The 27,931-nt window shown below is 51.0% G+C and overlaps 1 protein-coding gene across 8 annotated transcripts in view; it reads right to left on the bottom strand.

Moving 5' to 3' along the window:
- Nucleotides 1-572: 572 nt before the first annotated feature.
- TEKT3 (tektin 3) overlaps nt 573-27,931 on the bottom strand; it is a 71,822-nt gene continuing 44,463 nt past the window's right edge. For 5 of the 8 annotated variants that reach the window (XM_084492608.1, XM_084492606.1, XM_084492612.1 and 2 more), the window contains 7 exons: nt 6,656-7,263; nt 6,054-6,137; nt 4,618-4,688; nt 4,260-4,403; nt 2,746-2,968; nt 2,426-2,580; nt 573-921 (listed from right to left, as the gene is read on the bottom strand). In XM_084492608.1, the coding sequence (XP_084348734.1) occupies nt 705-921; nt 2,426-2,580; nt 2,746-2,968; nt 4,260-4,403; nt 4,618-4,688; nt 6,054-6,137; nt 6,656-7,234 (1,473 nt within the window). In that variant the 5' untranslated portion in view covers nt 7,235-7,263 and the 3' untranslated portion in view covers nt 573-704. Of the gene's footprint in view, nt 922-2,425; nt 2,581-2,745; nt 2,969-4,259; nt 4,404-4,617; nt 4,689-6,053; nt 6,138-6,655; nt 7,264-14,075; nt 14,160-15,335; nt 15,409-16,208; nt 16,437-27,931 lie in introns of those variants that run through there. The other 3 variants (XM_084492609.1, XM_084492610.1, XM_084492605.1) reach the window with 3 other exon arrangements.

Below are 27,931 nucleotides of genomic sequence, written 5' to 3'. Positions count from 1 at the left end.
CCCTTTGCGTTTTATGGGGTCTAAGGTGCAGAACTTGGGATTTAGGTGTCTCCACCAACAAACCAGACCCAAGAGTTTACATTAAGAACCAATTCATACAACAAAACTAAAAACACTGCATTTTCATCAATTAGCAAGTCAAAGATACTTCCTTGTTTTACTTTTTCCTTTTTTTACTTCCCCATGCTGTCATATTGGAAGACATTTAGATTTTTTAAAAGAAAGAGAATTATCATCAGAAACCAGCTTAAAATGCAAGTCTTCCTGTTTATGAGTGCAAGATACTGCAGCGCTTCTCAGGATAGCTTGTGTTTCTGCCGCACTGTTAAAAATACATTATGGATGTCAACACCTAATTACTCCGACAACTGCCGTTACTTCCCCTTGTGCTTTTTCCACAGACAGACTCAAAAGGAGGAAGACCGGACAGTTTTTTTTTCTCCTAAAATCATTGACTGAAAGGGAAGGGTGAATCCCTTGGGGGGGGGGGGGGGTTGTTCTCAGTGCACACGGGATATCTATCGATGCTCTGAACAAGCAGTGGAAGGAGAAAAAAAGAACAGTAGACGGTGTAAGACACAAAGTGAGCATTTAATTCCTACTCAGGACTTCCATCGGGAAGTCTGACCGTGGATATTCAAGGTATCCTAGCAGAACTGAGAAGACATCCCACAACAGGCAGGGGGAGCAGGGCTGAGCCCAGCCTAGACGTACCCCACCAGCCGTGCCGTGCAGGGGAAGCTCTTGCGCATCCCCATGCACTTCTCCTGGTCAATGAAGAGAGAGTTGGCTTTGACAGCCAGGTCGTGCTCCAGGACTGCTTTGGACCGGACCAACGTCTGCAGCGTGTCCTCAGCATCCCTCAGGCGCTGCTGCAGGCTCTGGATCGTCTCATCGAGTTCGTGGACCTCATTGACGAGGCTGGGGAACAGCAAGAAACCTCATGAGCATGGAGGCAGAAGGATTTCTCCCTTTGGTGAGGTCAGATTAACTCGACCCTGTTTTCTGGCAGCCGTGCATGAAAGCTGAGGGCTGGGCTGCTCCTCCGCGTGGAAGCCGAGGGCAGGAGGCTGCACCAGGGCAGGGAGCCCCAGTGGTTTCCTGTTCCCCTTCGGGTTTGCGGCTTTGTCTGTTCACCCTCCTGGATTTCCCTGGGTAAGGGTCCTCCCCACACCCAAAGACACACAGCCAGCAGCAGAGGAGAGTTGCGAGAGGCTAAAAGTGAATGTGAAACTAGTGGAAGACAGAAAAAAAAAAATAATAAAAAATAAAAGGGAAAAATAAAACAGCAGCAAGTGAGATGTTAAAGAGGGTCAAGAGCTGGGTGTTCTGAGAAAGCTTAAAATTGCTTTTAAAAGATTTCCCTTTGGATCAGGCCAAGGGGCGGCCCAGGCAGGGAGCTCAGCCCCCTCCTTGCTGCATGGGGGTGGCTGCTCGGGACACCCTTGGGTGCCTGGCTTCTCCTCCAGGCAGAGACAGCATCGGGGTGATGTTAATGAGAGGAGAGCGGAGGTGGCATCAGGACAGGTAAGACACAAAGTAGGAAGTGGCTGAGCTCTCCTCTGGTGTTCTTCCTTTCTCTGAGAAAGGGGAAGACCCCTCCAGATTCACAAACTCACCAGCTCCCACCCAGTAAACTGTCCAGCTTAGGTTTGTTTTTCCTTCTGTCCCTACAGCAGCAGCAAGGTCACCGCCAGGGGCCAGGGAGACAATTCCCTTATCTGTGAAACATCCTCGCTTCTGCCTCTTGGGGAAGCTGCTGGTTTTGGCCTGCCTTCCTCTCAGAGTGCTTGGTAACCTTGGAAGGCTGAAGGCTGAAGGAGGAGGAGGAGGCACGGAAGGAAGCCCTGGCCAAGCCTCTCCTGCTGACGGGGCAGATAAGACCTTGAAGGAATGCCAAGAAGCAGTTGCGCAGCCTGCCCCAGTCTTCCAGGAGCCTCCCACGATCCTGCACTCGAGAGTTTTTGTTTTCCACTGTCCCCAGGGCAGGTGAGGACAGTCCTTGCAGCTACCTGCTTCTCCTTGTGTTGCACCTTTCTTACTGTTACCCCAGGGGAAGGAGCTGAGTGCTCTCAGGGTGATGCTATGGGGGAGCAAGAGGCTTATCCTTCCAAACAGGGCACATCCAACCATGGGGAGGAGGACATTGATCCAAGTGGGATCAATTCAGATCAATTTAGCCCCTCATGGGGTAGCATCAGGCTGTACCTGGCCATGATGTGGCCATGGCACAAGAGCCTTCTCTGTGGGTGCAAAGCTCTCCCAGCACCAGGGATGCTTGCTCAGTGCTTTCTACTATATGCATTTAAACAAGGACTATATAGAAAAAAATAGACCCCAGTCAGTTTTGTCACCCAGTGATGTTCCTGAGGGCCACCACTGGTGACTCCTCGTGGGTGCTGCCAGCCCCACGCTCCTGCCTTACCGCAGCTGGGCGCTGTCCCGGCACAGCTCCACGTGGGGCCTCCGCGTGCGCTCGTCCAGCCGGGTCTGAGCGACTTTTAGCGGAGGCACTTTGTCCCTAATGGCTTTTCGGATGGCTTCGATGCTCATCTCGATCTGGAAGATTTCCTGCAGTGTCTGGCATGAAAAAGAAACAGGTGCATAAATTCAAAAGTGCATTCTCAAATAACAGCATCGTTTCCCATTTCCCTGGACCTGGGCCAGGTCTGCATGGAGGTTTTTGCTTGGGAGACACCACTGAGAAGAGAGCATTTTACACCAGAAGGGAAGGGCTGAGGGCACCTTGGCCAGGTGGGTCTGAATCTTGCTCTTGGCGTTGGCTGTCTCGGCAATGCGGTTGGTGAAGGCGACGTTCACGCTGTTGAACTGATTCCACATCTCGTTGGCAGTTACCACCAGCAGGTTCTCGATCTCGTCCCGCAGCTTGGCAGAGGCTGCCCGCTCGCTCTGGGAGCGCAGGATGTTGTCGTCCGTAAACTTGGCCCAGGAATCTGGCACTGAGATGCTGTGGGAGGAAAGGGGAGGCCCCCGGTGGCCCCATGCTGCTGGAGCTGCCCATGGGCAGGCAGGGATGCCACCAGGTCGGGTTAAACACAACCTCCCAGGGATCCGTGCTCTTTGACCACATGAAAGTTAAACACCTGGACACCATTCATCCCATAAAGCTTATCAAATACTGACATGTCCATGACAACTCTGCAATAATTAGGAAGGCTCACACAAACAGTAGATTCCCATAGAAAGAATGAGATTTTAATCAGCCCTCATATTTACATGTTAATGGCATTAAAGTGCCAAGTGATTCACAGCTCTGTGACAACACACAGACTGCACTGACTCATTTTGCTCATAACTTATCTCAATTTCGTACAAAACTGAATGAGCATTAGATAATACTCGATTCCCTGTCTGTGCACTCGGGATGGAGTTCACGCCTGTGCAGCAGTCCAGAACAAGGTCAACAAAAGCCTCAAATTCCACTTAAGCTCCATTTAAAACATGTTGATCCTCTGCACATTTTACCCCCTCTGAATTTCAGCATCAATCCTTTGCAATTCATTTGCCTGTCTAAATATGTCTGAGCTCTGTTGTGAAGAATTATTCAAGCACCAGAAAAAAACGACTCAATCCATGTGTGTCCCCCCCCAACAACTGCATGTGTCTGTGTGCACAGCAGATTTATCCCCCGAGCCCTTTGCCACTCGCAGCATATCTCTGCGAGTGCTGCTTTAGGTCATCGTTCATTTATTGCAGAGCCAAAGCTGAATTCCTGGCACCCAAAAGCATCTGAACTTTGTCCCAGGACCATGCTCTCTACTCCTTTATCTTCTGTGCCATCTGGGCTCCCTGCCAGCCCCTCTGCCAGCAGGGGTGAGCCCCCAGATGTTACGTCAATGAAGAGCACTTGGGAAGCAGCGACACAGCCTTGGACATGTGCACGGACCTAACGAGGTGCGTCACAGTGCTCAGCTGAATTCATTTTCAGGCTGATCTCTGCACCCTGATCTAATGTTTAATTAGGTGGGACGCACTTCATTCTGCTTTTTCTCTCTAAACCTTGTTCTTTGAGCCACCCAGTACAGAGGGCTGGGCTGGATATGGCATGCCAAGGCACAGGGGATGGGGACAGCCGGCGCTGTGCCAGAACAGCCAGTGCCGTGCTAGGACAGCCATCGCTGTGCCAGGACAGCCACCACCATGCCAGGAGTGCCATCACTGTGTCAGGACAGCCACTACCATCCCAGGAGTGCCACCACACCCCTGGGACCCGCAGCCCGGTGCTGGAGTGCACTCACGTGGCATCGACCCGCTCCACCCCGCGGTAGTAGCTGATGCCGTCAGAGGTGTTCCTCAGGTGGTGGCACTTGTCGTCGATGCGGTAAGCCGTCTGCTTGTTGGCCAGGTCCCTCTCCACCTCATGCTGGGCCGCCCTGTTGGACCTTTGGCAAGGAAAGAGCAGCCATCAGTGTCCTGCGTGGCTCAGGGCTTTCCCCCGGGACTGCGGGCTCCCACGAGCATCACCACTTCTTTGTATGGGGCTGACAGAGGGGTTCGCATCTACAGGATGGGGTAAGGGTGGGGGTCTGCTGGGGTTCATGTTACAGGTGCAAAGTTACTTCAGCCCTGCCGCACGAGCTGGGAGCTGTCCCTTACGCGAGCTGGGCTTTTGCCCTGTCCAGGAAGCGCTGCATCCTCTCCTGGCATGACCTGATGACGTCCACCTCCTGGGCAGAGACAAAGCACATCAACATCAGTGTCCACACTCGTTGGTCCTGGTCATACTCATCCCCTCTGGCCTCTCTAGCCCTGGTGTAGTGACCAGGAGGGGGACAGGACAGTGCCATGGCCACAGCCGCAGCCTTTGCCCTGACTTTCGGGGGGTGGCCAAGCATTTTCTCATCTTGATTTCCACTCCAAGCGGTGGTTAGTGCCGCACTGTGGCAGCAGGGCTAGATCCTGACCTGGTCTGATTGCTCATAGCAGTTACCTGGATGAGCTACACAACCATCCCCAATCAGCACCTGCCCTTTTTGCTCCCGGAATGTTTTCTACCCCAGGAGAGATCCCATACAAATGGGACAAGGAGATGGATTTTCCTTCAGTGTGAATTCCCAGCCACTTCTAAGAATAAGGCTGGAGGAAGGCATGTGCTGCTCAGCACTCTCCCGACCTCAGCACACCTCCGTCACTTTTATGCAGCCCCAGATCCTGGAGGCAGTGATCGGGAGGCTCCAAAACAGGTAATTTTTAAGCTCTCCTGTTTGTAACAACCAGCTGGCCTAAATGTGTCCTCAACACTTGAAATCCAAACAGCCATTATAAAGATACCAACTCTGACTATTTTCCTAAAATCTCATGACCTTTAAACCAATCTGCTAATTTTTTAGGGCCTGACTCATAAGAAAAAATCTTCTAACAGAGCAGTGGCTTCACAGTCCCAGGGGCTGCCGTTTCCTTCCCAGCTTCACGAGGCCCTCGCAGTGATTGTGCTTTGCTGTACCCTGGGTTAGGATCCCATCTTCTGTGCCAACTCTCATCTTGTTTGCTTTTATTCATAATTTAAAGCAGACTATATAAAGGCAGGCAGGAGTGCACGTTTTTATGGTTTCTATAAAATGTACTGCTTAAGTACACAGAGCGGCAGTCCTGCTGCAGCCGCGCTGCTCTGAGCAAAGCAAAGCTGGGGGTAGATGTAATATTTTTATTAGACTGGCTAGTACAGCTGGAAAAAGCAGAGAAGCTGTCAGCCACACACTGCCTCCCCTCTATCTGTATGTGCATATCTGTGTGTGCTGAGATGCATGTAGGTGCTGTCTGGGCAGGGCAGTGGGGTGCAGGACACAGGGCAAGAAGACAGGGACAGAAACTGCTTGAAGGGGGACCAGGACCTCTGCATGCTGCACAAAGACACAGCTGCTTTCCAGTAAGTTAGGGAAAGTCTTACCCCAAAATGTGGGCGTGCTGTTGATGGACACACCATCCCTTGGCCCAGGGACTGAGGGGTTTAGTGCCCAAGAGCCAGCTATGGAACAGGTAGGGCAGTTTAGGCAGAAGGAGCTCTAGCACATGCTCTGTGCTGCCAGACTCACTGTGAAGAGCTCTTTCTCCACGTTGTCGTGCACCAGGTCGATGCCCATCCTCTTCTCCCGGTGGAGCAAGCACTCCTGAGCGACCTGTTGGGGACATGCCAAGCTACAGGGACAGGGTCCCGTCCTCCAGTAATGTAAGAAAAAAGAAATTGGAGGTGGGCACAGAGAGGAAAAACGTGTCCGGGGCAGGGTTTAGCTGGCAATGAGCAGCTGAGCTGCAACATCAGCATTACGTTGTACGAGGAGTGCACGTGGCCCTGGTGCACCCGCAGCTGTGCACGGGGACCCGGGTCTGGCTGGAAGCTGACCTCACCCGAGCCACGTAGCACGACACGGGCTTTCCTATCCCAACACAAGATGTTGGATATACTACTAATAAAAATATTTGGTTAAGCAAATAGTGTTCTGATGTGCTCAGCATGCCCTGATAGGGGATGCAGCAGATGGCGAGGGGCTTGTTTACTGCTGACTGAACTAACGGTCCCTTAATAAAAACTTTCTAGATGTTACGGGGCTCCAATGAAACTTAATTAGATGTTTGAATGGCTGCAGATGTCTCAGCAGCAGTCTGCAGCATGCAGCCCGCTGGGCACAGCGCTCACCTGGAGCGGGGCCTCGGTCTCAGCCAGGGCTCTTTCCAGCCGCCTCTTCATGTCTGAGAGTGCGTTGGTCTCCCCGATCATCTCATCCAGCTCATGGCAGAGCTCCGACTTCCAAAAGTCTATGTCATTGACACGCTCTCCCAGGTTTTTGGTGCTCTCCGTCTGTGTTTTCTTCGTCTGCTGGTACTTGTCCTGAATCAGGCGGGAGGTGTCGACCCTGAGGTTCTCCGAGTTGTGCCGGGACGTCTCCGACTCCCTGTAGTTGGTGAGGTTGGAGCGGTACCAGTCATCGGGGGTGTACCGGGTGAAAAGGGACGTCCTGTTGGAAACGAACGGCAGCATCTTGCTGGGGGTGAGCCCCTGGGCGCTTCCAGAAAAGGGAGCCAAAGTGGGATTGATGGCAGCCGTCCTATAGTAGGCGCTGGGTGCCCAGGGAAGGCTGAAGCTCTGAGGCAAGGGGTAGTAAGGAAAACGGTTCTTGTAGCTCGAAGCCATGGTGCTGATGGCAGGCAGAAAGTTGGTGGGGGTCGACCTCGGGTGGGCATGAGTTGCCGTCAAGGGCGAGCTGATGAGCTCCATGCTTGGTCGCTGCTCTTAGGGCAGGGGTCCTGCAGGGGGAGGAGGCAGGAGTCGCACTCAGCAAGCATTTCTTGTAGCAACACAAGCAACGTACAACACCGAGAGCAAGCACGCAGCACCCACACAGCGCCAAACGGGCTTAGAGCTCTCGAAAGCAAATCCCTCCTGACATCCCGAGCACTTGTATATACAAGGATTTGGCTTTGTTGTTAGTATCTGGTGTCAGGTCTTGAAAAGCAGAGAGAAACAAATCATCGCTGCTGAGGAGAATGACAGATATTATGCCTTCATTTTCCTTAAATCTGTCATTCCAATGAAACTGTAGTTGCTGATTCTCTGCTGTTCATTTGTTTCTTTTGGCCGGCATATCTGCTGATCTTACAGTGCTCCAGATGTGATTTTCCCTTTAAAAGTTCCATTACCGTCCCTGATAGCTGTGTCCCTTTGGACATGCAGCTGCTACCAACCCAGCGTGATTTGTGGGTGAGGGACTCTGTCCTCACTGCACCCTCACTTGCACTAAAAGCTCAAACGAGGAGCCTGCAGGCAAGCTGAGCTGTGCAGAACTACACTCAAATTCGAAGAAACTCCCACCAATTTTACTTAAAAAAAAAAGACATCTCTCTTGACTTGCAAAAGATGAAAAATGTCTGTGTTGCAGCCAATGTCAAATAAATGCACTTGGAAAGGAGAAATCATCCCACAGTCTTTTGGGGGCAGCTCGTAAACGTCAGCAACCCAAGGCAGTAACCCAGAGCAAAGCAGCCCAGGGAGACTGGCACCACTGGACGCCCTCACGGGTGGGGGGAGCTCCTCAGCCAGGTGAGATCAGAAATACAAGTCAGAGGGCCAGATAAAGTACCTAGAGCACCTAACCCAAGGACACGTGCTCAGGAGGGTTTCTTGTGCTTGATACAGAGCTCTTGCATGGTTGCAAGTGTCACCCACAGGCAGAATAAGTCACCACGGCCATCATAGCCTGCTGCTGTGGTACATGGACATGTCCTGCCCCAAATACCACCCCATCCACATCCCACCCAGCCTGGCCAGAGCCCTGCTGAAAGGCTGGGACACCAGCGTGCCACAAGGCCCATGGATGGCAGGGGTTTTGACACGAGGCATTGCTAAATCCTGTTTGCTACTGCATGCAGTCAACATTATCCCTTTAAAAATAGGCCATTTGCATGCAGTGAACTGGCTGTTATTCTAGAACAAAGTGTCCACACAAGCAATCACATGACGAGCTTTAATTGCTCCTCTTGGGCTACCCTGATCAATTTGCATGAGTAGGCAAGCTGAGAGAGGCCGACCTGTTTTAGAAATTATAAAACCCTTGGGGAAAAGAGGGGTTTTTGCTTCTAGTCAGCTCTGCAACAAAGAGCACCTCTACAAAAGGCAGGACCAACAACTACTCATGGCTTCCTACCAAAATGCTTAAAAGAGGATGGATGGGCGAGGGAGAGATGAGCAGGTCCTGTGCCCTGGTGGCACCGCCAGGCTGCTGGCAGCGGGTGACACTCGCTGTGTCTCCGGTGCCCGCAATGGTTTGATGCATTCATGTGAGCGCTGATCAAAATGCAGCTATTAAATAAATGCATGGCACAGACAGGAGAATAACAGGTCCTGCAGCTAGGGTAAGTCAGAGGAAAATAGGGATGAGTCAGAGGGGAAACGTGCCCAGCCTGCAGCTGGGAAATCATTGAACTTTGCGGATGGTATTTTCAAGCTGTGCCCGATTTTGGCCTCTCTCGCCTGGCTGCCCCAGTACCTGAGTCCAGGGCAGCAGAGCTGCAGGCACCGAGCCTCGGCCCCGGGGTCTGACCTGGCCCAAGCAGAGCTGGGACAGGCAGCGGGAAACTCACACCCTCGGGTTTAACAAAAATATATTTGCAAACACAAAGCCAGTCTGGCAGAACCGAGGACGAAATGTCTGTGCTCGGGTCCAACAAAAACCTCTGTGCGTGCCGGTTCCCACAAAGCCGTCCCTTCAGCCCTTTTGTCCCTGCTGGGTTTCACCCAGCTCAGTGCTACTTTTTGTACCTGAGAAACAGCCTTCAGAGAGGAGACAACTTCCCTGGCTCCCACCCCGTACGTAAATTATTCTCTTTCAGATCCTGATATATGTATCTTTAGAAAAGGAGAAAAAAAGCCCTTGGGAATGGATTGGGGTTGTATTTCCCTGCATTTCCAGCTGAAATAAATGTTCCTTCCTCCCCCTTGGGATAAACTGCCCTCAGGTGACACTTTCTGCCCCCCTGAACACAGATGCTCTGGAGCCCCCGACCACCTGAGCACATGCTTTGGGGTATAAGAGGTACCACCCCAATGATAACTGGAGGGGATTAGGAAAAATATCTACTTCTAACACCCCCATTACTCCCAGTTAAAGCATACACTTACCTCTGCTGCCTGGGTGGGTGCTCAGGGGGTGCCCGGGGGCTGCCACTCACCACCGTGCTGTCGGGCTGGGTGGCAGCAGCACTGGGTGCTGCAGCATCCCCAGCACCCGGCCGCCAGGGACACAGGACCTGGGGAGGGCGTTGCTACGGGCGCTGGGTGCTCAGTGACCGGATTCTGCCTGGGCAACCTCCTGCAGCTGCTATGGCAACCTGGGGATGCCGTTGGGCAATGCAGCGTTCTCAGCGGGCATCCTAGTGCCTGCTCTGGGCAACCTACTACCCCCACCGGGCAACTCAGTGCAGCACCTGGGCAACTCAGTGATGGCTCTGGGCAACATAGTACTGGCCCTGGGCTACTTGCTGCTGGCCCTGAGCAATCCAGTGCAGCTGTTGGGCAACCCAGTGCCCTAAATGCACCACCCAGTGCAGCCTCTGGGCTATGTAGTGACTGTGCTGGGCAACTTGATCCCACCCCTGGGCAACCATGTGCTGGCCTCGGATATCCTAGTGTTAGTGCTGGTGCTCCTGGGCCAGCCCTACATCACACTTTACCCAGGGGAAACATTTCCCTTGGCTTCATTTTATCCCTTTAGACTAACTGTCAGCAATGCGGATGGTAAATCAAATATTCAGGCTGATGTTTGTCCTTTCGTGTTCCATTGTCAGTTTCTTCTCATTTTCCCACCTATTGCAGTCACTGACTGAGACAGTACCAAAATGCTTTACAGCCTCTCGTGAGCAGAAATCCAGGAATCCTTGCCTCTTTGCCAAAGATCCGACAGAAAAAATAATTCAGTCCAACTGCTTCGCGTATACAAAGCTCAGCATGCTTTGATTTCACTTTAAACACACATCTTGCTTTAGCTGGGTGAAGAATCAACTTAATCAAACTGAAATAAAAGGCTCAGCACACGAGCTGCTTTTCTGCAGCTCAGCCAGATCTTTCCAGCAGACGATGGGCAGCCTCTGCCCCTCAGCAGGACCCAGCCCAGCTCCATGCCCCCTGCATCCATTCCCTCCTGCACACCCTGCTCAAGCTGATCTGGTTCAGGTGAATCACTGCATGATGAGGGATGCCACTAGTGGTTGTAGGTCACCACACTGCCTCAGAGGCGTTTGCTGGAATTAAGCAGTAATATTTAGATGGCATTGTAAATGGCCCACCGGTAAAGCATTTAGGGAAGGGACTTTCTAGGGATGCATCGGTGGCAGCAGACAGGGACATGAGCACTGTGCTGCAGGGGGACAGAGGGGACATCAGAGTGGGTGAAGCTTTGGTCCCATCACAGCTTCTGCAGTGGATTTTCAAGTGCTTATGATGTGCCTAAAAGCTACAAAGGTGAGGCTTCAGTAAAACTGCCAAATTCACAAGCTGAGTGACTCCAAAGCAAGAAGTTACCAACTGCACCCAGTATGTGAACCCGATACCCCTCATGCTCCAGTAACCACACTGATTTAAGTGGACAGTTCACATCACCTCCACTCATTCCAGTAATTAAACCCAGTCTCTTAACTACAACTACGACTTTGACAACAGCAAATTCACTAAAATCACAGACCTCCCACTCCCAGTTCCAGTGGGACATCCCCAGACTTGCTGGACGTGTGAGAATACCACTTGTCCCAAAGCCTTGACCATTTTAGCCCAGAGCCAAAAAAGAAACAAGCGTGGAAGCGCGAGGCTGATGTGATGCACTGGTGCCAGCCCAGGTTCGCCTGCTTGGCTAAACTGGAATTACAAGGGATACATTTAGATACCTAAGTACAAAATCTACTGCCAAAAGCTGTCAATCTTGCTGTCACAGCTCTGCATTCTCACTGCCTATTAATACATCTGGGATCGTAAGCTGCCTTTCTGAAAACACCCAGATCCGGATTCTTTACAGCATCTGTCAAAGAGCCCACAGAACATTGCCCCATCACAGAGCTTTATTCTGCTTTTGAGTGTTCCTCTCTCTCCTTCAAACACTGTATCTGCCTGAAAGGGATCTATTGTCTATGCAATAGCAGAACACTTTTCAAAAGACACATCAATTCATGAAGAACTGAAAAAAAATTAAACCACGTGTGGTGAGTCCTGTGCTGTCATACCGCAGGGCAGGGATGTTCACAGGCAGCACATGCTCACCCTGGCCCAGGGCTACTTTAGGATTCCAACAGCTTTCAAGATTTTATCTATTTGTGAAAGCAAGGCTGGCTTCTAGGGATGAGCTGCACCCATGGGTCCTGCTCTTGGCTCCTTCTGGCTGGGAAATGCACAAGACTTTCCAGGGTTTTGCTGGAACCTGTTCCAGTGAAAACTGTGATTGAATATAAAAGATGGAGGTACAAGGACTCTCTAGGCAAGTCCTGAGATGCCTTGGTCTCTACACATGGCCAGTGAAAAAATATGTTTATGGCCACTGCCAAGCCTCTTGCTGCTGTGCTGGAGGCTGGGAGCAGCAGGAGGAGGGCTGCAGGGTTGGACACCAAATCTGAAGATGAAGGGGAGGATGAGCAGCTTGGCAAGGAGAAAGAGGTGGCTTTGGGCACATGAAGCCACTGGAGATCATGTAGGGCTCAACCCCTTTCCTCTGCCAACAGCCCTGTGAAGAGCTCAGGACCTTCCCCCATGGCTGGAGAAGCCCAAGCACCTCTGTTGGCCCCTCCAAAGCCCCATGCAGCACCTCAAGTACCACCATTCTGCTGGTGGGGCCTGTCAGAAACCCCAGCTCCTGGACCTGCTGGCAGTACCTCTCTGCGCTCTGCAGGTGGACTGGTAATGCCAAATTCAGATCCGTGGTTAATTCCAGCTCCTTTGAGTCACTTCTTTGGTTTCCTTAAACAGCTACAAAAATGCATCCCCAACAGGACCAGACTCTCCTCCCTTGCTCTGGTTTAACATGGGATGAACTCTACATCATCATCAAGCCTGTTAATGCTGCAATGCAGGTGGGCCCATCTGCATGCTACCATCTTGACAAAGGCTTGAGAAAATATCTTGTGTGTATTGCAGCCCCATCCTGCACCCAGTTCCAACACAGGAGCTGTTCGTAGAAAAACTGATGAAAACATGTGTTGTGAAACTTGTTCTTTCTCTGAGGTGGAAGCGTGCTGTAGATACCTTGATGCTTTGAAAGAGACATGGGCAATACACCAAATATTTTGCAGAAATCAGTGGCGCTTATCTGAGAGAATCATTTTTATCTATGTGCTTCATGGGAGTTTTTTCACATAAGAGGTGGTTAGTGATTGCTTTCCCAGAACCTGCCTTTTCTGCCAAAGTTCCCCTCTCCTTTTCCACCCTGACTTTCAGCTTAGCAAAACCCTGATTTTCCTACCAATAAACCCAAGGGATACATTCATGCCAACTGCAAGTGAGCAAGGGCAGGCTGCAGAGAGGGGACAAAACAAAACCTCAGACCTCTGCCCTGTCCTACCAATTGCCCTCTGGTCATCCTGGAGCTAGAGCACCAATTCCCACCTCCTCCCACCCTCGTCCTGATGGGGTGAGCAGGTCCCACTTCAGCCCTGCCCCAAAGCAGAAGGTTCAGCCTCCTCTACTGGAAGACAAGTCACCAAATTGGCAAAGGCTCCAAAGAAACAATTGAGTTAAACCAGCAGGACCTGTTGTGTGGAGAAGCACATGACATCGATGCTGACTTACCTCTGTCCCCACACAAAACTGCCCCAGAGCAAAGATGCTCAGGAGCTGCGCGTGGTGTGCCAACAGGAGCCCTCTGCTCCCAGCTTGACCCACGGGGACAGCTGAATGGAGTCCCCTCCCCTAGGGTTAGGCATTGCAGCCTAAAGCATTTCCCTTTATACTCAGTGGGAAGAGATAGGCCTCTACAGAGACCTTTATCTGAACTGCCCTAGGTGCTTTTTTAGGATTAGAGAAACAGTGCAGGGAGAGGTGCATTTCTCCCAAGTCCTGTCAGAGATGCACCGAGCAATACCCAGAGCCTTATGCCTAACTGAGCCAGGGCAGACGAGCCCGACTCTCTCAGAAGAACCATCCTTAGACCTTCAGCAAGGTCAGACCTGCCAAAAAGCTGACCTCAAAATCTGGGATTCCAAAGATACCAAGCATGGAAAATTGCTTCTTAGGTGATCATCACCTTGAGGCTCTTCACGAAGAAGAAACAGATCAAGATGAGAAAGTAGACTGGTAGATGAATTATTTAGTCTAACCATAGTAGCACATGAGTGAGCTTTCCAAACAATAAATGTGGCATGAATAAATCATCACAAATCCCTCCTTGAGCTCTCGCGATGAGTCACAACCACCAAACCGCAGCTCCTTGCTCTGCCCGCTCAGGGCAGGCTACGCCGCATGTCCACAAGGGTTGGATGCAGATAACCCACGTAATCCTAGCCGTGTGAACTCAGGAAACACAACGGTTTAGTTTATTGGCAAATTTCTCAGCAGTGCCCAAGTAACTGTAGGAAATAAAAGTGACTTATCTGGGGGAGGGTCTCCCCGTAGCTGCTTGTGGCAGGGCCAGGTCTTGCTTTCTGTGTTGGCTTTGTTGCAAAGTCCAAAGCTGTGGGAAAGATGTGCCTTAAATTGCATCCAGCAAGCAAAGGGCTTGTTCGCACCAGTGTGAAACTGTTATAAAATTCAATCAGCTACATAAACAAATAATATGCATGCAAGCAAGAACGAGACAGTCCTGCGCATACCCGCTGGTTCGCAGTCATATAAAAGGTCTAGACATTGGCATGAAAAAAGACAAAAATATGCACAGAGCAGACGATGCAGAGCGTAACACCACGTCTGGCTCCTCATGGGACCTGCCAGGGGCCTGACGGGGTTTTGTTCTTCCATTTTGTAATAACTGGAATCACTTCAGTGAGCTTGGATGCTGCTCTGTACAGTTTGTTACAGGCTAAGCATGTGCCTATCCCTGCAGAAAGACCCTGTTTCTGCACAGGGTCACATTTCAGGGTTACCTCCTTGGCCACCTCTGGCACACAGAAAATAACTTATCCCCATCCCCAACTAGTTTTCCTTTGTGAATCCCATCTCGATGTGCAGCCCTGGATTTATCAGGTGCAACTTTCCAGCACCCCAGGGGCTGGATTTTTAGAAGAAGGCCAGGCAAAAACCACTCGGAGCCAATGTCACTGTGGTCCCATAACCGATGGAGCGTGAGGAAGGGAGATGAAATCAGTTTCTCTACACTCGCTTTGAAACATCCCACCCGTGAAAGCATTTAACCATGTGCTGTTTATTAACATCCCCACCAGCCCCAGTATTTCAGTGCAATTTAAACACAAACCTAAAATTAAGCCTAAGCATCTGAGATCTGCTGAGTAGAAATGGATGGTTCGTGTGATTAATGCTAGGCACATGCTTTTGTGCTTAGCTGCAGTGAGTTATTGGTGGCCTCTCCATGCTCATATACATTCCCCATTTCTGAGCCAGATGTGAAAGCAATTAGCACAATGGGAAGACTATCTTTAAGTCTGTGGGGCTTTTTATAGGTTGGTGTTTATTTTTGGACCTACTTTCTTGAGGTGAACTTTGGCAGGCTGTTCAAGGACTGGTTTATGTCATGACTGGCTATTGTTTGAAGTTTTTTATTGCTTTGGCAAGGCTTTGGGTTGGAAAGAGGAGGGGGGAGCTTTTGTATTTTTTTTTCTCTGTCATCTTATTCTGGCTACTCTTTAACAGACAGCAAAAGGATCACAAAGTCTCTGGTGCCAATAGGAGCGACCTCAGCTTCTGCCTCCTCAGGAAATAGCAAGGGCTGAAGGCAGTCCTGCTATGGAAGTGCCCAGAAAGGTCATCTGGAAAAAAGAACAGCCTCATGGAAACTGCTTTTAAAAAGAGGAAAATATTAAAAAAAATCCCTCCTCACTTTTCAGGTCCCCTTGTGGCATGGCCAGGATGCTCTTTCCGCAGCCATATAAATACCTTTCCCTGTGGCACTGCACTCTGTTGAAGAAGTTTGCCCCTCTGCAACACCTTATTACACAGCCCCTCACTTGCCCAGGCTGCAGGGCTCACGTCCCCAGGGAATTAACCCCAAGCAGGCCCAGCAGGAGCGGGAGGTCCAGAAGATGGAGGTCCTGGTAGCGCTGCCATCAGCACAGTGCCAGTGAGGCGCTGGGAGCTCTGCGGTTCTCTTCCCCACCCCTAATGCACTCTTCCAGTTCAGGGCAAAGAAAAACACCTCCTGTTGCACAGCTATTTCAGTATGTCCTCAGCAAACACAGTAAAAGTCCCTTGCCTGAACTGCTGCAGCAAACCTGCTGGACACAGCATCAGGAGCCATGCGATGCTGTGTTTAAGCTCCCTTAGCACATCTGCTTGGTTTCTACAGCAGCAATACTGAGTGGGTGATGTGCTGGATGTGCTACAGCCATTAGGGAGGAATTCAGCCAGCCCAGGGCAAAAACAGCCTCGTCCCATCCTTTTTCTGTGCCCTCTGCCTCACTGGGCTTAGGGTACAATTGGGTGCTCACACTTGGGTGCAGAGGTGAGAAAATGCACGGGAGATTCGTCTCCATCCCCACACACCAACCCTGGGACCTCCTGAAGCTGCAGACAAAACTCAACAAAGTAGATATGAGCTGCTGTTACTCACATTTTCCAAAATACAGGAGTCGTCGGCTGGATGGTTCCAGTGCTGCTCTGTTCTGGACACACACACCAAACATTCACAGTGCTTATGAGTGTAGTTATTTAAAAACACCACCCAGTCTGTGCTTGGCTCTGAGCAGAGCTGATTTAAACACTTCAGCTGAGTGTTCACCTGCAGAGTTACTTCTACTGCAAATGAAGCAATAATTCCATGTGGTTGCTATTATTCAGTATCACTCATTAGCTCAAGGGACTTTTATCTCCAGAGGAAATTTCCTCTTATCAGATTTGGCCACTGAAAGCTCTGATGAGCATAAAGCATGCGTAGCTAAGAGCCATTTCAAAATGTGATATGAAATCAAGATATGATTTAGTTGCTGCATAAGGACACCAAAGCAGCCTACCTGCTTGGCCAAGCATTGTGCTGGACGTGGAGCCTGGATCTGCACTGCCTGGTCCTTTCAGAAAATTTGGCTTTCTTGCCACATTCACAGCTGGCCCTGGGAGCTGTCACAGCCCCAGCCAGGACGCCAGAGATGGATCCTGCAGCATTCCCGGCATGAATTTGGGTCCATTCCCAACCACAGCCCAGGCTCGCACTAGCAGTCAGGTCAGCACCACACTGCTGTCTGTACATCAACAGCCACGGGGGCTTGAGGATTACAGGGGACATTTACTCCTCAAAACTCTTTCCATGCACAGCTGAAAAATAATTAAGAGTGCTGTAATCACACTAGATTCCGTAAATTACTTATCTCATTTGGTAGTTTTTTTTTTTATTATTTTTATTTTTATTGTTTTGTTTTGTTTCATTTTTCTAGATCAAATTTCCTAATAAAAAAACACTTTTCTTCTATCATTGGTGAGCGTCTCCCATTATCTATCTGCTCCCAGTGCACCAGCGAGAGGAGCGTTTCCTTGCCGCTGCGCCCCGCCGCAGACCTTTAGCGCTATCATTAAGATTCGATTACGTAAATATTTTGCCCGATGTTTTATCTCATGTTACATGCAATTTTTATCCTTGGAACATCGTGGTCCACTTAGCCAGATGGAGTGTGCAGTGTCTGCTACAGAAAACAGCCAGCAGGGCTGAATCAGTGGGCTTCCTCCCCTGCAAGTGGCATGTATTTTCAAGCAGTTTAAGCAAAAGGTGCTTTCTGAGTGCATTCTGAGCAGCCTTCAAGAAAAAAAAAAAAAAAAAAAAAAAAAAAAGAAAGTTAATTTTGGCATTTTGGCATTTCTGGGGAGATGAGTGTTGCTCAGACTAATTGGCAAGAGGATGAAAGTCACGGCAGATAGTCTGGAGCACACAGCTGAGGCGTGCTAGGCGCAGCCTGGCAGAGCAAAGTCCTCTGGCTCCGCACCCCAAACCACCAAGCAGGTTTGCTCTAAAAGGCACCTTGCAGTTTGCAGCTTCAGTCAGTAGCTGAGATTTCCACCTGCATCTCTACAAGTGATGTGCCAACCTCTCACTGTTTCTCTAAATCCCATTGCTTTTTCCTGAACCTCGAGGGAGCATGAAAAGTTTCTGGTGTGGGGCAATGCTGGTGCTGGATCCCCAGCGCTGCTCCTCTTGCACAGGAACTCTATTTTCTCCCCTACCTTTGCTAGCATAGTGCACGCAAATGCTTTCTGCCTGCTCACACGCAGTGCTATCAGAAGTGCATGCATCTCCAAGCACCAGGACACCACTAATTGATTTTAATGAGAGCATTCCACTGCCTCTTGCTCTTCTGCACCTGTATGGGACCAGCCAGAGGAGCTGCTGCTTCCTAACAGCAGCTTCTCCTGTGACCTGAGAGCCAGGATGGGCTTCTCCAGTGCCACCAACTGTCCTTGGAAGGAGAGAGGCTGGCAGAGAAGTCCTGCACTCAGCAATTCAGCACACAAATGAAGCTGAGGGCAGCAGGGAGAACCCTGCCATGGCTGAGCCCGAGCCACAGCATGATGGAGCTTCACCTGCCAGCCCTACACAGCAAAAAAAGCACTCTGATTCTACCCCTAAACAAAAATAGATAAAACCAGGTAAGGACACCAAAGCAAATAACCAGGAAAGACCTGTGATAAATCATGAAAGCCAGAGAAGTATGCCAAGAAAGTTACATTTTCCCACCCTTTGCTGAGAAGCGATTTCACGCCATGCCTGCCTGGACTGTCTGCAGCTACTAACAGCTACCAGGAGCTGGAGCGCCTGCAGAGACCAGTAAAAACACTCCAGAGACCAGTAATGAAACCCGGGGCTTCCAGTAAGGCCACTGCTCATCTGAGCACAGAGAGACCCAAGGGACTTCCTCAACTGCAATATCTGCTGGGGCTGAGACAGCACCGAGCTATGGGCAGACTCCTTAGCAAAGAGACTGCCAAGTGAGAGCAAAAAAGTGTATTCACTGCTGTGGATAAACCCTGTATGCCTGTTTTGGGGACCAAATACGAGGGAGAGAGGCACAGATACCAGTGGGAATAAGGAATTTATCAACTGCTCTGCTACAGCTCTGCCTTGTGTAAGCACCTCCACCTCCTTCTCCTCCCAAACATGCCTTGCAGGTGGATGATGAGCACAGGAGCATCGCATGGACCAAAACCTTTCGGCTGCCTCAGGAGAAGCATTTAGTCCTTTGGCACAGCAAATTCCTACCAGCGCCACCCTCACCACCCTGAGCAGATAAGCCCAAAAGGGCCACTTGAGCCACTGAAAAAGGCTCTTTGCTCCCTTGTCCCCGTGCAGAGGTCACTCTTCTCTAGAGGTGCAGGCAGCTCGGGTTGGACCAACCCTTCCCAGAGCTGAAATTTTGGCACAAGCTCGGTTCCCTGGCTTGATTTTTCCCAAACAAGCTCTGAAGAGTTTCAGGTTTGCAGCCTGGTGGAGCTCACATTTTTCCACGTTATTACTTTTCCCTCTTTCAGGAGTGTGCGATTCAGCTCCTGGGGGCTTTTCAGCACTATGTGCAAGCTGTCTTCCAGATCTGGGTCTGAGTGGTTTCATTACGCCCACCTCGAGTTTTACTTGGGTAAAGCCCAAAATACAGAGTAAGCAATAGCCAAACCTAGTGATTTTTGCCTGGTTTTCAGCCAACATTTTTCAAACCCACCTGAATACATAAACTGTCACAGTTGTAAAGCTGGGATGTAAAAGCATAGGCAGTTCATTCACTTGCTTAGACATTTCATGGCAGGGCTCTGCTGACCCATTTTACACTTTTACCCTCAGATTAGCCGAGTTGTGCCCAAAAGTGCACAGGAACAAGTTCAGGAACTAGGACAAATAACCCTGCACATGGCAGCCCCAATTTACTGCTTTTAATCTAATGATGCTGTTCTGTAAAACCACTGTCAATATTTATCCCATGCTCCTGAAATACTTGGGGTCGCACTATGAAGGGTTGAATATCACCTGGGTTCACCTGTCACCTTCTGGGGAAGTGGCACCAACGTCACCTGCAGAGAAGCTTCCCGTGGGGCTCCTGGAGGGGTGTGCCAGGAGCAGGCATGATCCTGGTGTGAAAGGTAGGATCAGGGAAGGTGCACCTGGCACCCCCAGGAGATGCTAAGCCCCCGGCTTCTGTGGGCACTTATAAATTGTGAGAATTAAACTCCTCTGCCAGCATTGAAAGGAGGGAAACAAGGGTGGAAGGACCTGCCTGTGCTGTCAGATTCTTTGTTTTATTAGGAGTTTCATGAAAATAAGTATTTCTCCTGAAGCCACAATTGCTGTGGTCATAAGGTTATATCAGAAACTCACCTCTTGCCCCAAGGTTGCTTTTTAAAGCTCATTTTGCATATCAACATGCGACCCCAAAAGGGAAATAGTAAGGCCAAAAGTGTTCAGATGATACACCCCTATATTTTCCAGGAAAAATGGGGTGGAACCACAAACCCCATCCCTCTGATCTCATTCGTGCTAAACTTCCCAGGACCAGAGGTACTCCAGCATTGCACCTGTTAACCAGAAAGAGAGGGGAGCAGGAGTCCTGCCCCCACTAAAACAGGCAGAGTCGCTCCCAAAGCTCAGCAGCATCTCGGCAGAAGGACCTCGTTGATTCAGAGGGAGATCTGTGCTCCTCTCTGCTGGGGGGAACAGCCCCAACAACTGCCCATGGCTCCGGCAGCGTGGCAGTAGCTCTGCAAGGATGAGCTCCGCCACCCCGCAGCTGGTGCTGTGGTGGTCCCCATCCATGCAGCCGCCTGCAGCCCCAAGCTGTACCAGTCCACCAAACGGGCACAAGATGCCCTGGGGATGGCAGCCTGATGTTGGAACTGAAGCCTGCCACTTAGCAATTGTGTTGGGCTGTTCGGGACAAGCACTTCATGCTTCCCCATCCCTTTCCCCCCAGCAGCATCCTGCCCCGTGGCGGGGCTGGGCTATTCTTAGCGGCATCTATTTTGGGATCCAGGCTGGAATGCTGGAATTAAGATCTTTCCTTCCTTTAAAGAAAACAAGACAAATGATATTCAGAGAGCTTTGCTTTGGTTTGAAGGCCTTATTCTCTGGCAGATTTATTCCCAAACTTAACATTTACTGGGGCCATGGTGTCCTCCCCCCCAGCACCAGCAGCTCTCCCAGGCTGTGGGGAGCTGGGTGGTAGTTCTTCAATGCATCAAGTAGCTGCTCTGGGGTTTATTCATCCCCTCTTTCTTGGCAACACTTTGCAGCAGCCTCACTTTAGATTTAGTAAAATATTTTCCACCACCCCCTTTATTTATTTATTTATTGGACAGCAAACAGCTTTTGGACACAATGCAAACTGCTGTGGAGAAGAAAAAATTAAATCTGTTCAGCTAACTTTGGAGACAGCTCTTAGGAACCCAACGATGTTTTCTTCCTTTCAGTGTTCTTGGGAAGGTGCTGCTGTTGCAAATGGTGTATGAGCCCTTAGCCGCCTGGGGCAGCTCGGCAGCTCTACTCCTTCACAGAGCAGCTCAAAGATTTGACTGAGAACAAAAATACACCTTTCCTCCCAAACACAGGTTTCCCCCAGGGCTGCACGGTAGATGTTCAAGGGCATCCCAAACACCAGGGTGGCTTTTCACAGGTAGCAGTGCAATGGGATTTCTAGAAAACTTTTAGACAGTTTTCTAGACTCCATGTCTGTTCAACCTGCCGGCAAACACAGGCCATGTCACCAAAGCAAATCAACCCAAGGATCTGCACAGAACAAGGTCACCGTAAAGTCACATTAGTTGGTGGTGAAACCTTCCTTTGAACTGTCCAGAAGAAAGCACGTGGCAGAAACATAGAGGTAGCAAGTTCTGGACCACGGGCTGTATGGCATTGCTCCTCAGGAGCAGCCTGTCCACTTCACGCCACTGGACAATGTTCAACAGAGGTGAGCAACCATCACCCACAGCTTCCCTTGCAAACCAGCACAGCCTGGCACTGCCTCATTCATACACACACACACTGTTCAGATTTCAGTATTTTGCTAACTGAAGCAAACAGAAGCTCAGTCGGGCTCCTGGCAGCTCCATTATTGCTTTAGCAGCCACAGACTGAGCACATGCAAGGCACAGCCAAGAGCCACGAAGAGCTTTTGGGATCTCCAACCAATGCCAGGATTTTGGAGTTTGCAAAGGGAGTGAAAACTGAAATCGTGGTTAAAAAAAACCACAACCTTACAGCTTCCTCCAGCCCCGCAGGGCCCGAGGCTCCAACCGCTCCCACCACAGCCGTCTGTCTGTCCTGGCGCTGCTGGAGCCAGGCGTCCTTCTTGCTCCGTGTCCCTGGCCATGGGGGATATGTCATGACCTTAAAGCCGTGGTGTTGCCCCAGGTTTCCTCTCTGTGAGTTATCTCCCCTTATATCTGACTCCAGTGAATAATTAAAAAAAAAAATGCATCCTGAGCAGAGCTGGCTGGAACTGCAGTTCCCATTACTTGGGAAATCCTGACATTAAGGGAGACATTGACTCTGCCTCTGCCTAAAAAAAATAAAATACAACTAACCACCACTAAAATTCTTGTATTTGCCAAGAAAATGAATTTCCCCTCAGCAATCAATTCAGGGCCATGACAATGTTTCACTTCAGTGGATTTATTTTGACTCTTCATTATTCCTTTCATTCCTACATGTTTCTTAAATTAAGTACTACATGCATTTGGAACTATAAAATCTATAAAGACAATATATTAAAATTTACAGACTGCATTACATGAAACTCATTTAAGTTACAGAATAGAAATGAAATATTCTGCCTCTGCTGAAGTTTTGATATTATCCAAACAAAATATTACAACTCTTTTTTTTTTTTTTTTTTTCCTGCTGGAAAATGTTGTTGGAGTCAGCACATTTCTACTACATGGCTTAAGTTTAATTAACCTGCTTTTTTCAGAGGGAAAAATATTCTGAGAACAATTATTGAGTGGCTGTAGTAGCTGAGATACTCCCGCCCTGTTCATCCCAAACAGCTCTCACCCATCTCTTAATCCCTGCTGCTAAAATGCTGTGCCTGCAGACAAGCAACGAGGACAGAAACAAACCAGGTTTTTCCAACCTCATGCTCCAGTCCTGAAAGTTGGCATGAAAAGGCTACAGGGAGGCTTAGAGGAGCTCCTTCCTCACTCCCTTCTATGTGGAAGTCATTAAGTAACTAACTCCTGCTAGGCTTGACAGGCAAATCTTCACCTTCTCTACAGCAACAAAATGTGCAATGGGCCTTTTATGCATCTTGGCAGTGCTGGGTGCAACCTGATGAGATCTGTGCAAAACGTCATTTGAAAGCTTTGATTTCACAGGGAGCCATGGAAAAAAATGTGGCTCTGCTTGGAGCCCAGGGCAGCCCAGCAGCACACGTGGCGGGCCCCTTTGCAGCAGCACGAGCGCTCCTTTCTTCCAGCAGCCATCGATACACCCAAAGGGAGCAGGGAGAGTTCCCTTTCTGCACTGCCTCGCAGACAAGCTGCCTTCCCCGTGCACTTTACCCTGCTGGCCTGGTGTCCGTGGCCCCATCACACTTCTCCTCTGCAGCGAGAGCACCAGCTTCCCAGAACCAAGGCCAGGGTTACCAAAGGCACCACAGTGCAGCCAGGGCATGGGATGAGGCCAGGAAAGCCTCGAGGCAGCTGCTTTGCTGCCACGTGTTTGGGTTCTTTCTCTGCTTTTACCTTGCTGCTGGTGAAACTGGTTCAGTCATACCAAAAGTACATCAAGGGAGGTCTGATAACGTGACTGAAGACCTCAGACCATAATTGCTGTTCCCGTGGAGCTGCTATGGCAGCACTGATCATGGTCACAGAGCAGCTGAGGTCAAAGGCACCTCTGGGTGCCTCTGGTCCCCAACTGCCCCAGCAGGGACACCCCGAGCAGGCACCCAGCACCACATCCAGGCGGCTTTGGGACATCCCCGAGGAGCCCCCAGCATCTCTCTGGGTATCTGTGCAGGGCTCTGGCACCCGCGCAGCACAGACGTGTTCCTGGTGGTCAGACGGAGCTTCCCGTGCTCCAGTTTGTCCCCAGTGCCTCTGCTCCTGGCTCTGGGCACCACTGGCAAGAGCCTGGCTCTGTCCTCCCTGCACCCTCCCCTTGGGTGCCATGGACATGGATGGGATCCCCCTGCACTTGCTCCTCTCCGGGCTGCGCAGCCCCAGCTTTCCCAGCCTTTCCTTGTAGTAGAGGTGCCCCAGTCCCTAAATCATCCCTGCAGCCTTTCCCTGGACTCTCTCCAGTCTGTCCAGATCTCTCTTGCACTGGAGAGCCCAGCACTGGACCCAGCACTCCAGCTGTGGCCCCACCAGCACTGAGCAGAGGGGCAGGGTCACCTCCCTCTGGCAGCACTTCACCTAGGACACCCAGGACCCCGTCAGCCTTCTTTGCAACGAGGACACGCTGCTGGCTCGTGCTCAGTTTGGTGCCCAGCAGCATTCCCTGCCCCACTGTGCCCGGCTGCTTCCAGCCAGGTGCCCCCTGCGCATCCCGGGGGGCTTTGCACTGCTCCCTGCCCAACCCCACCAGGTTCCTGCCATCCCATTCCCACTGGGGCAGCAGCCTCTCCTCCTGCTTTTGTGTCATCTGCAGAGGGTGCTGCCAGCCCCATCGGCCAGGCCATTAAGGAAGATGACAGCCAGTGAGGCCCCACTGGTGCGGAGCTCGGAGGAGATGCTGCCTTGGCCCCTCTTGCCAGCTACGTGCCCTGCCGTGATGGCTGGACAGACAACGTGCTCTCCCCCAGGCACGATGGCTCGTGGGGATCTGCCTGTCTGCCTCAGCCATTTGTAAAAATTGTGAGACATTCAGGCATTGCTGTTTAAGAAAAAAAAAAAAAATTAAAAAAAAATCAGGCTGCATTTGTCAGGATGAGCTTGAGTGAAACCAGGCCAGGCTGGTGCCTTCCAGGGCCTGCAGCCCATCCATCCCACCGACGTGTCTGCTCTGCCCCTTCCCCAGCCCCTGAAGACTGTCCTCCTTGGCCTGAGGCTAAATCTTTATCTTTTTCAGGAGCTATGCAGCTATGCACAGGTTTGGTTTTCTTGCAGCACGTTCCAGCCACTGGCAGACATTCCTGTGTTAATCCCAGGGAACAGAGACCCCCTTCCCGGATAAATTAGGGTTGATTTGGGTGCAGATCCAATGCTGCAATGTTGTGCCAGCATGAAGGGACACATTGCACCTGGGTTAGCTCGGTCACCAGCCAGCCAGAAAACAAAGATATATCTTTGTATCCTTCCCATGCATTTCCCATCCCTACTTGTCGACAAGGAGCTTGGTAAAAGGCAACACAGTCAGATGTAAGAGGGACTCACCCTGTCCCTGGAAAGCTTCCAGAATTGAAAAGGGAGATGACACAGCGTGGAAAATGTAAAACTTAATGGCTCTGCTTCATCAGGATTGTAATCAAATAAAACCATGATGGACACTGTTGGGCAAACACAGTGAGACACATCGCTAGGAGCCCCACCTGCAATAAAAGCTAACCTCAGGACCAGAGACAGATTATTTGGAGGGCTCATAATGTGCCAGCATGTGTAAGGACACACACACAAGGGCTTCAGGGCAATGTCAGAGCTGGTGCCACTCCTGTCTCCTGTGCAGAGAGGATCACGAGCATCCCACTCCCCTCTCTCTGTTCTCTAGGAATGCCACACAAACACTTCCAGCGCTGCTCACGCTGAGGTCACCTTGCCCTTGCCTTGGCTCAGCTGCTTTTTGAAATGCAGAAACAAACTGTGTTTTTAATGCAGAAACTGTATTTAATCTGCTCCTCCCTGCTGCGAGGACACACACCCTGGCACATGGGGCCAGGCTGAGAGGTTTGTGTGGGGCTCCCATCCCCAAACCCCAGCAGCACATCTCAGTGCAGAGGAGAGTTTTCAATAACTCAAGCAGCACCCAGGGGCTCTGGGAGCCCTGGAAGCATGGGCAGCAGAGCTTATCCATATCAAGGAGCTTTCTGCACATCCAGCGTTCTTGGCACAAGTTTCCCAGGGTGACTTGGACTTTCCCTCCTGCAACCCATGTGTGATTTTACTTCAGTTTCCTAGGAAAAGCCACGGCATTCCCCTAACTTCTCTTTGCATTCCCCAATTTCCAGAAAGCCACCACCAAACCCCTCCCTGCTGCCCCAAGCAGTGCCACTGGGGATTAAAATTCATGCTACTGAATAAGGACTGAATTCCCAGCCCCAAAGTGCTCCTGGCTCCCGTAAAACAGCAGTAGCCTGGTGTGGTGCATGGGATGTTCCCCTCGAGCAGGCACCAGCAGCCATGCCTACCCCATGGGACCCGCGGCAGGGCGCAGAGCAAGAGGAGAGGCACCACAACTGCCCCGGCCAGATAAGGGCAATAATGCTGCCTCAGCAGAAATTGCCTGCAAGGAATCAAAGAGCAGGGAGGGCAGCTGAGTCACCGGTCACCGGGGAGTTTGGTAAATAAGGCAGCAGTTATCAGCTGGGGACTTTATTCTTAGGAAAAACTCCTGAAACCTCAGTGTTCCCTCTGGCAGAGCCAAACTTGTGCTCAGATGTTTCAAGACCAGGGAAGCCACAGTGAACCCTTCAGCTGAAAAGCTGCCTGGTAGCATTGGTCATGGTGGGTTTCAGTGAACAGCTCTTTATCTGAACAGAGGAAGGAGGGGAAAATGCTTTTTCCAGAGAAGCTCTTGAGCACACCGTTGTGAGTTCTTGGCATGCCCCAAATATGCCGTTTAAGTAGAACAGCACAAGAAAAGATAAATTTAAGTCCTCTGCAAATACACCAGGAGTGTGAGCAAAGAGCAAGCAGAAAACACTGGGAGCGTTCAGGCAGTGCTGGCGAAGGCTCGGCACAGAAGCAGCTTTTGTTCAGCAGCAATTAGCGCATTCCTGCAGAGCCAAGGGGCCGCAGCAGGGAAGAGGCTCCCCTTGTCACTGCCCCCGTCCAACTGCTCCCACTGGGACACCCAGCCGGCGAGGGCGGTGATGGATGGTGTCACAAAAGCAGGTAGGTGATGCTCAGGATGCTGCCCCACCCGCAGAACAATGCTGGGGATGGAAGGGTGCAGAGACAAAACCTGGGGAGCATCCCTGGGGATGGAGCAGCCAAGGGACAGAGCCTCCTCCTGGGGACAGAGCAGCCCCCAGGGAGCAAAACGTCCCTCAGGGAGGGAGCTCTGCCCCCTGGGATGGGGATGGAGATGGGGAGGATGGGTCCCTGCCCAGCCAGCCCTTGGTGGAAGAGGGCAGGTCCTCTCCTGCCCTGCACCACCTGGAAGTGATACCTCGTGTTCCCAGTGTCTCCCACCCAGGGAGATGTCTCCAGGAGACACCTGGTAGGTGTCTAAGAGAGGCACAGAGCTGCCTGTCTCCTTCCAGGGACTCACACAAGGCCAGGAGGCTGGAGCGTGTGAGCCACCCAGCCCTGCAGTGGCTCAATCAGCAGTGATTCATCCCTCCGTGCACTTAATAGCATTATGGGCAGCATCTTCCCTCGAGCACGGCACGCTGCTCTATCTGATGGGCATCCAGCCACTGGTCCCTGCGGCTGGGTGGGACCTGCTCCTGCTGTGCCCTCAGCACATCTGTTAACTCCCAGCAGGACCAGTCTCAAGGCTGGAGAGAGATTGTCTGCAAAGCGCTCGGGTTGTAAATGGAAAGCATGTAGAAATTCACTTCACAGTAGAAAATCTCATAAAGCCTGGACTCCTGATGTTCCAGAACAGGCTCTGTTTAAGAAAAGGCACATATTTGGCTTCTGCTTATCTGGAGTACTACTGCAAAAAGTGCTTTGCTTCCACTGTGAGGTGAAAACCCCGTGCTGCTCTCCCCTGACAGGCACGTAGCCAGGCACACACCTATCTCCCACCCCCTCCACCCACCAAAAACGCAGGCCCAGGTCAGCTCTGTGTCATTCTTTGTCTGTGCAAAGCAAAGCAGACCTCCAGGAGACCAGCAGCACTTTATACAGGGAGGGATTTCTGCTCCCACCACAAAAGGAGACACAAACCAGCGTCCTCAGGATGCTCGGGCACCCTCAGCACCCAGAGCACGGAGGAGGGTTGGCAGCTCCACCCCAGCCTGACAGCTCCTTGGCTTCCAGCCGCGCTGTCCTCCAGAGACAGCCATGGTGTGTCACAGGCAACAAAAAGGAGAAAGCCAGACGGCGTCACAACAAACACAGGGCCTTCAGTGATGCTCGTGGGGATGCACCCTGCCCTACCCTCTGATTCACATCCCTCCTGGCGTGTAGATGGGCTGGGACGTCTCCAAAGGTCTGTGCCAACTCAAGGGGAAGGTGACACTGGGTTCAGCCAAGTGAGTGTGT

The sequence above is a fragment of the Aythya ferina genome, assembly GCF_964211825.1.
Source record: "Aythya ferina genome assembly, chromosome: 18".
NCBI classification, from domain to species: Eukaryota; Metazoa; Chordata; class Aves; order Anseriformes; family Anatidae; genus Aythya; species Aythya ferina.
This window is presented reverse-complemented; position numbering and strand designations above follow the sequence as displayed.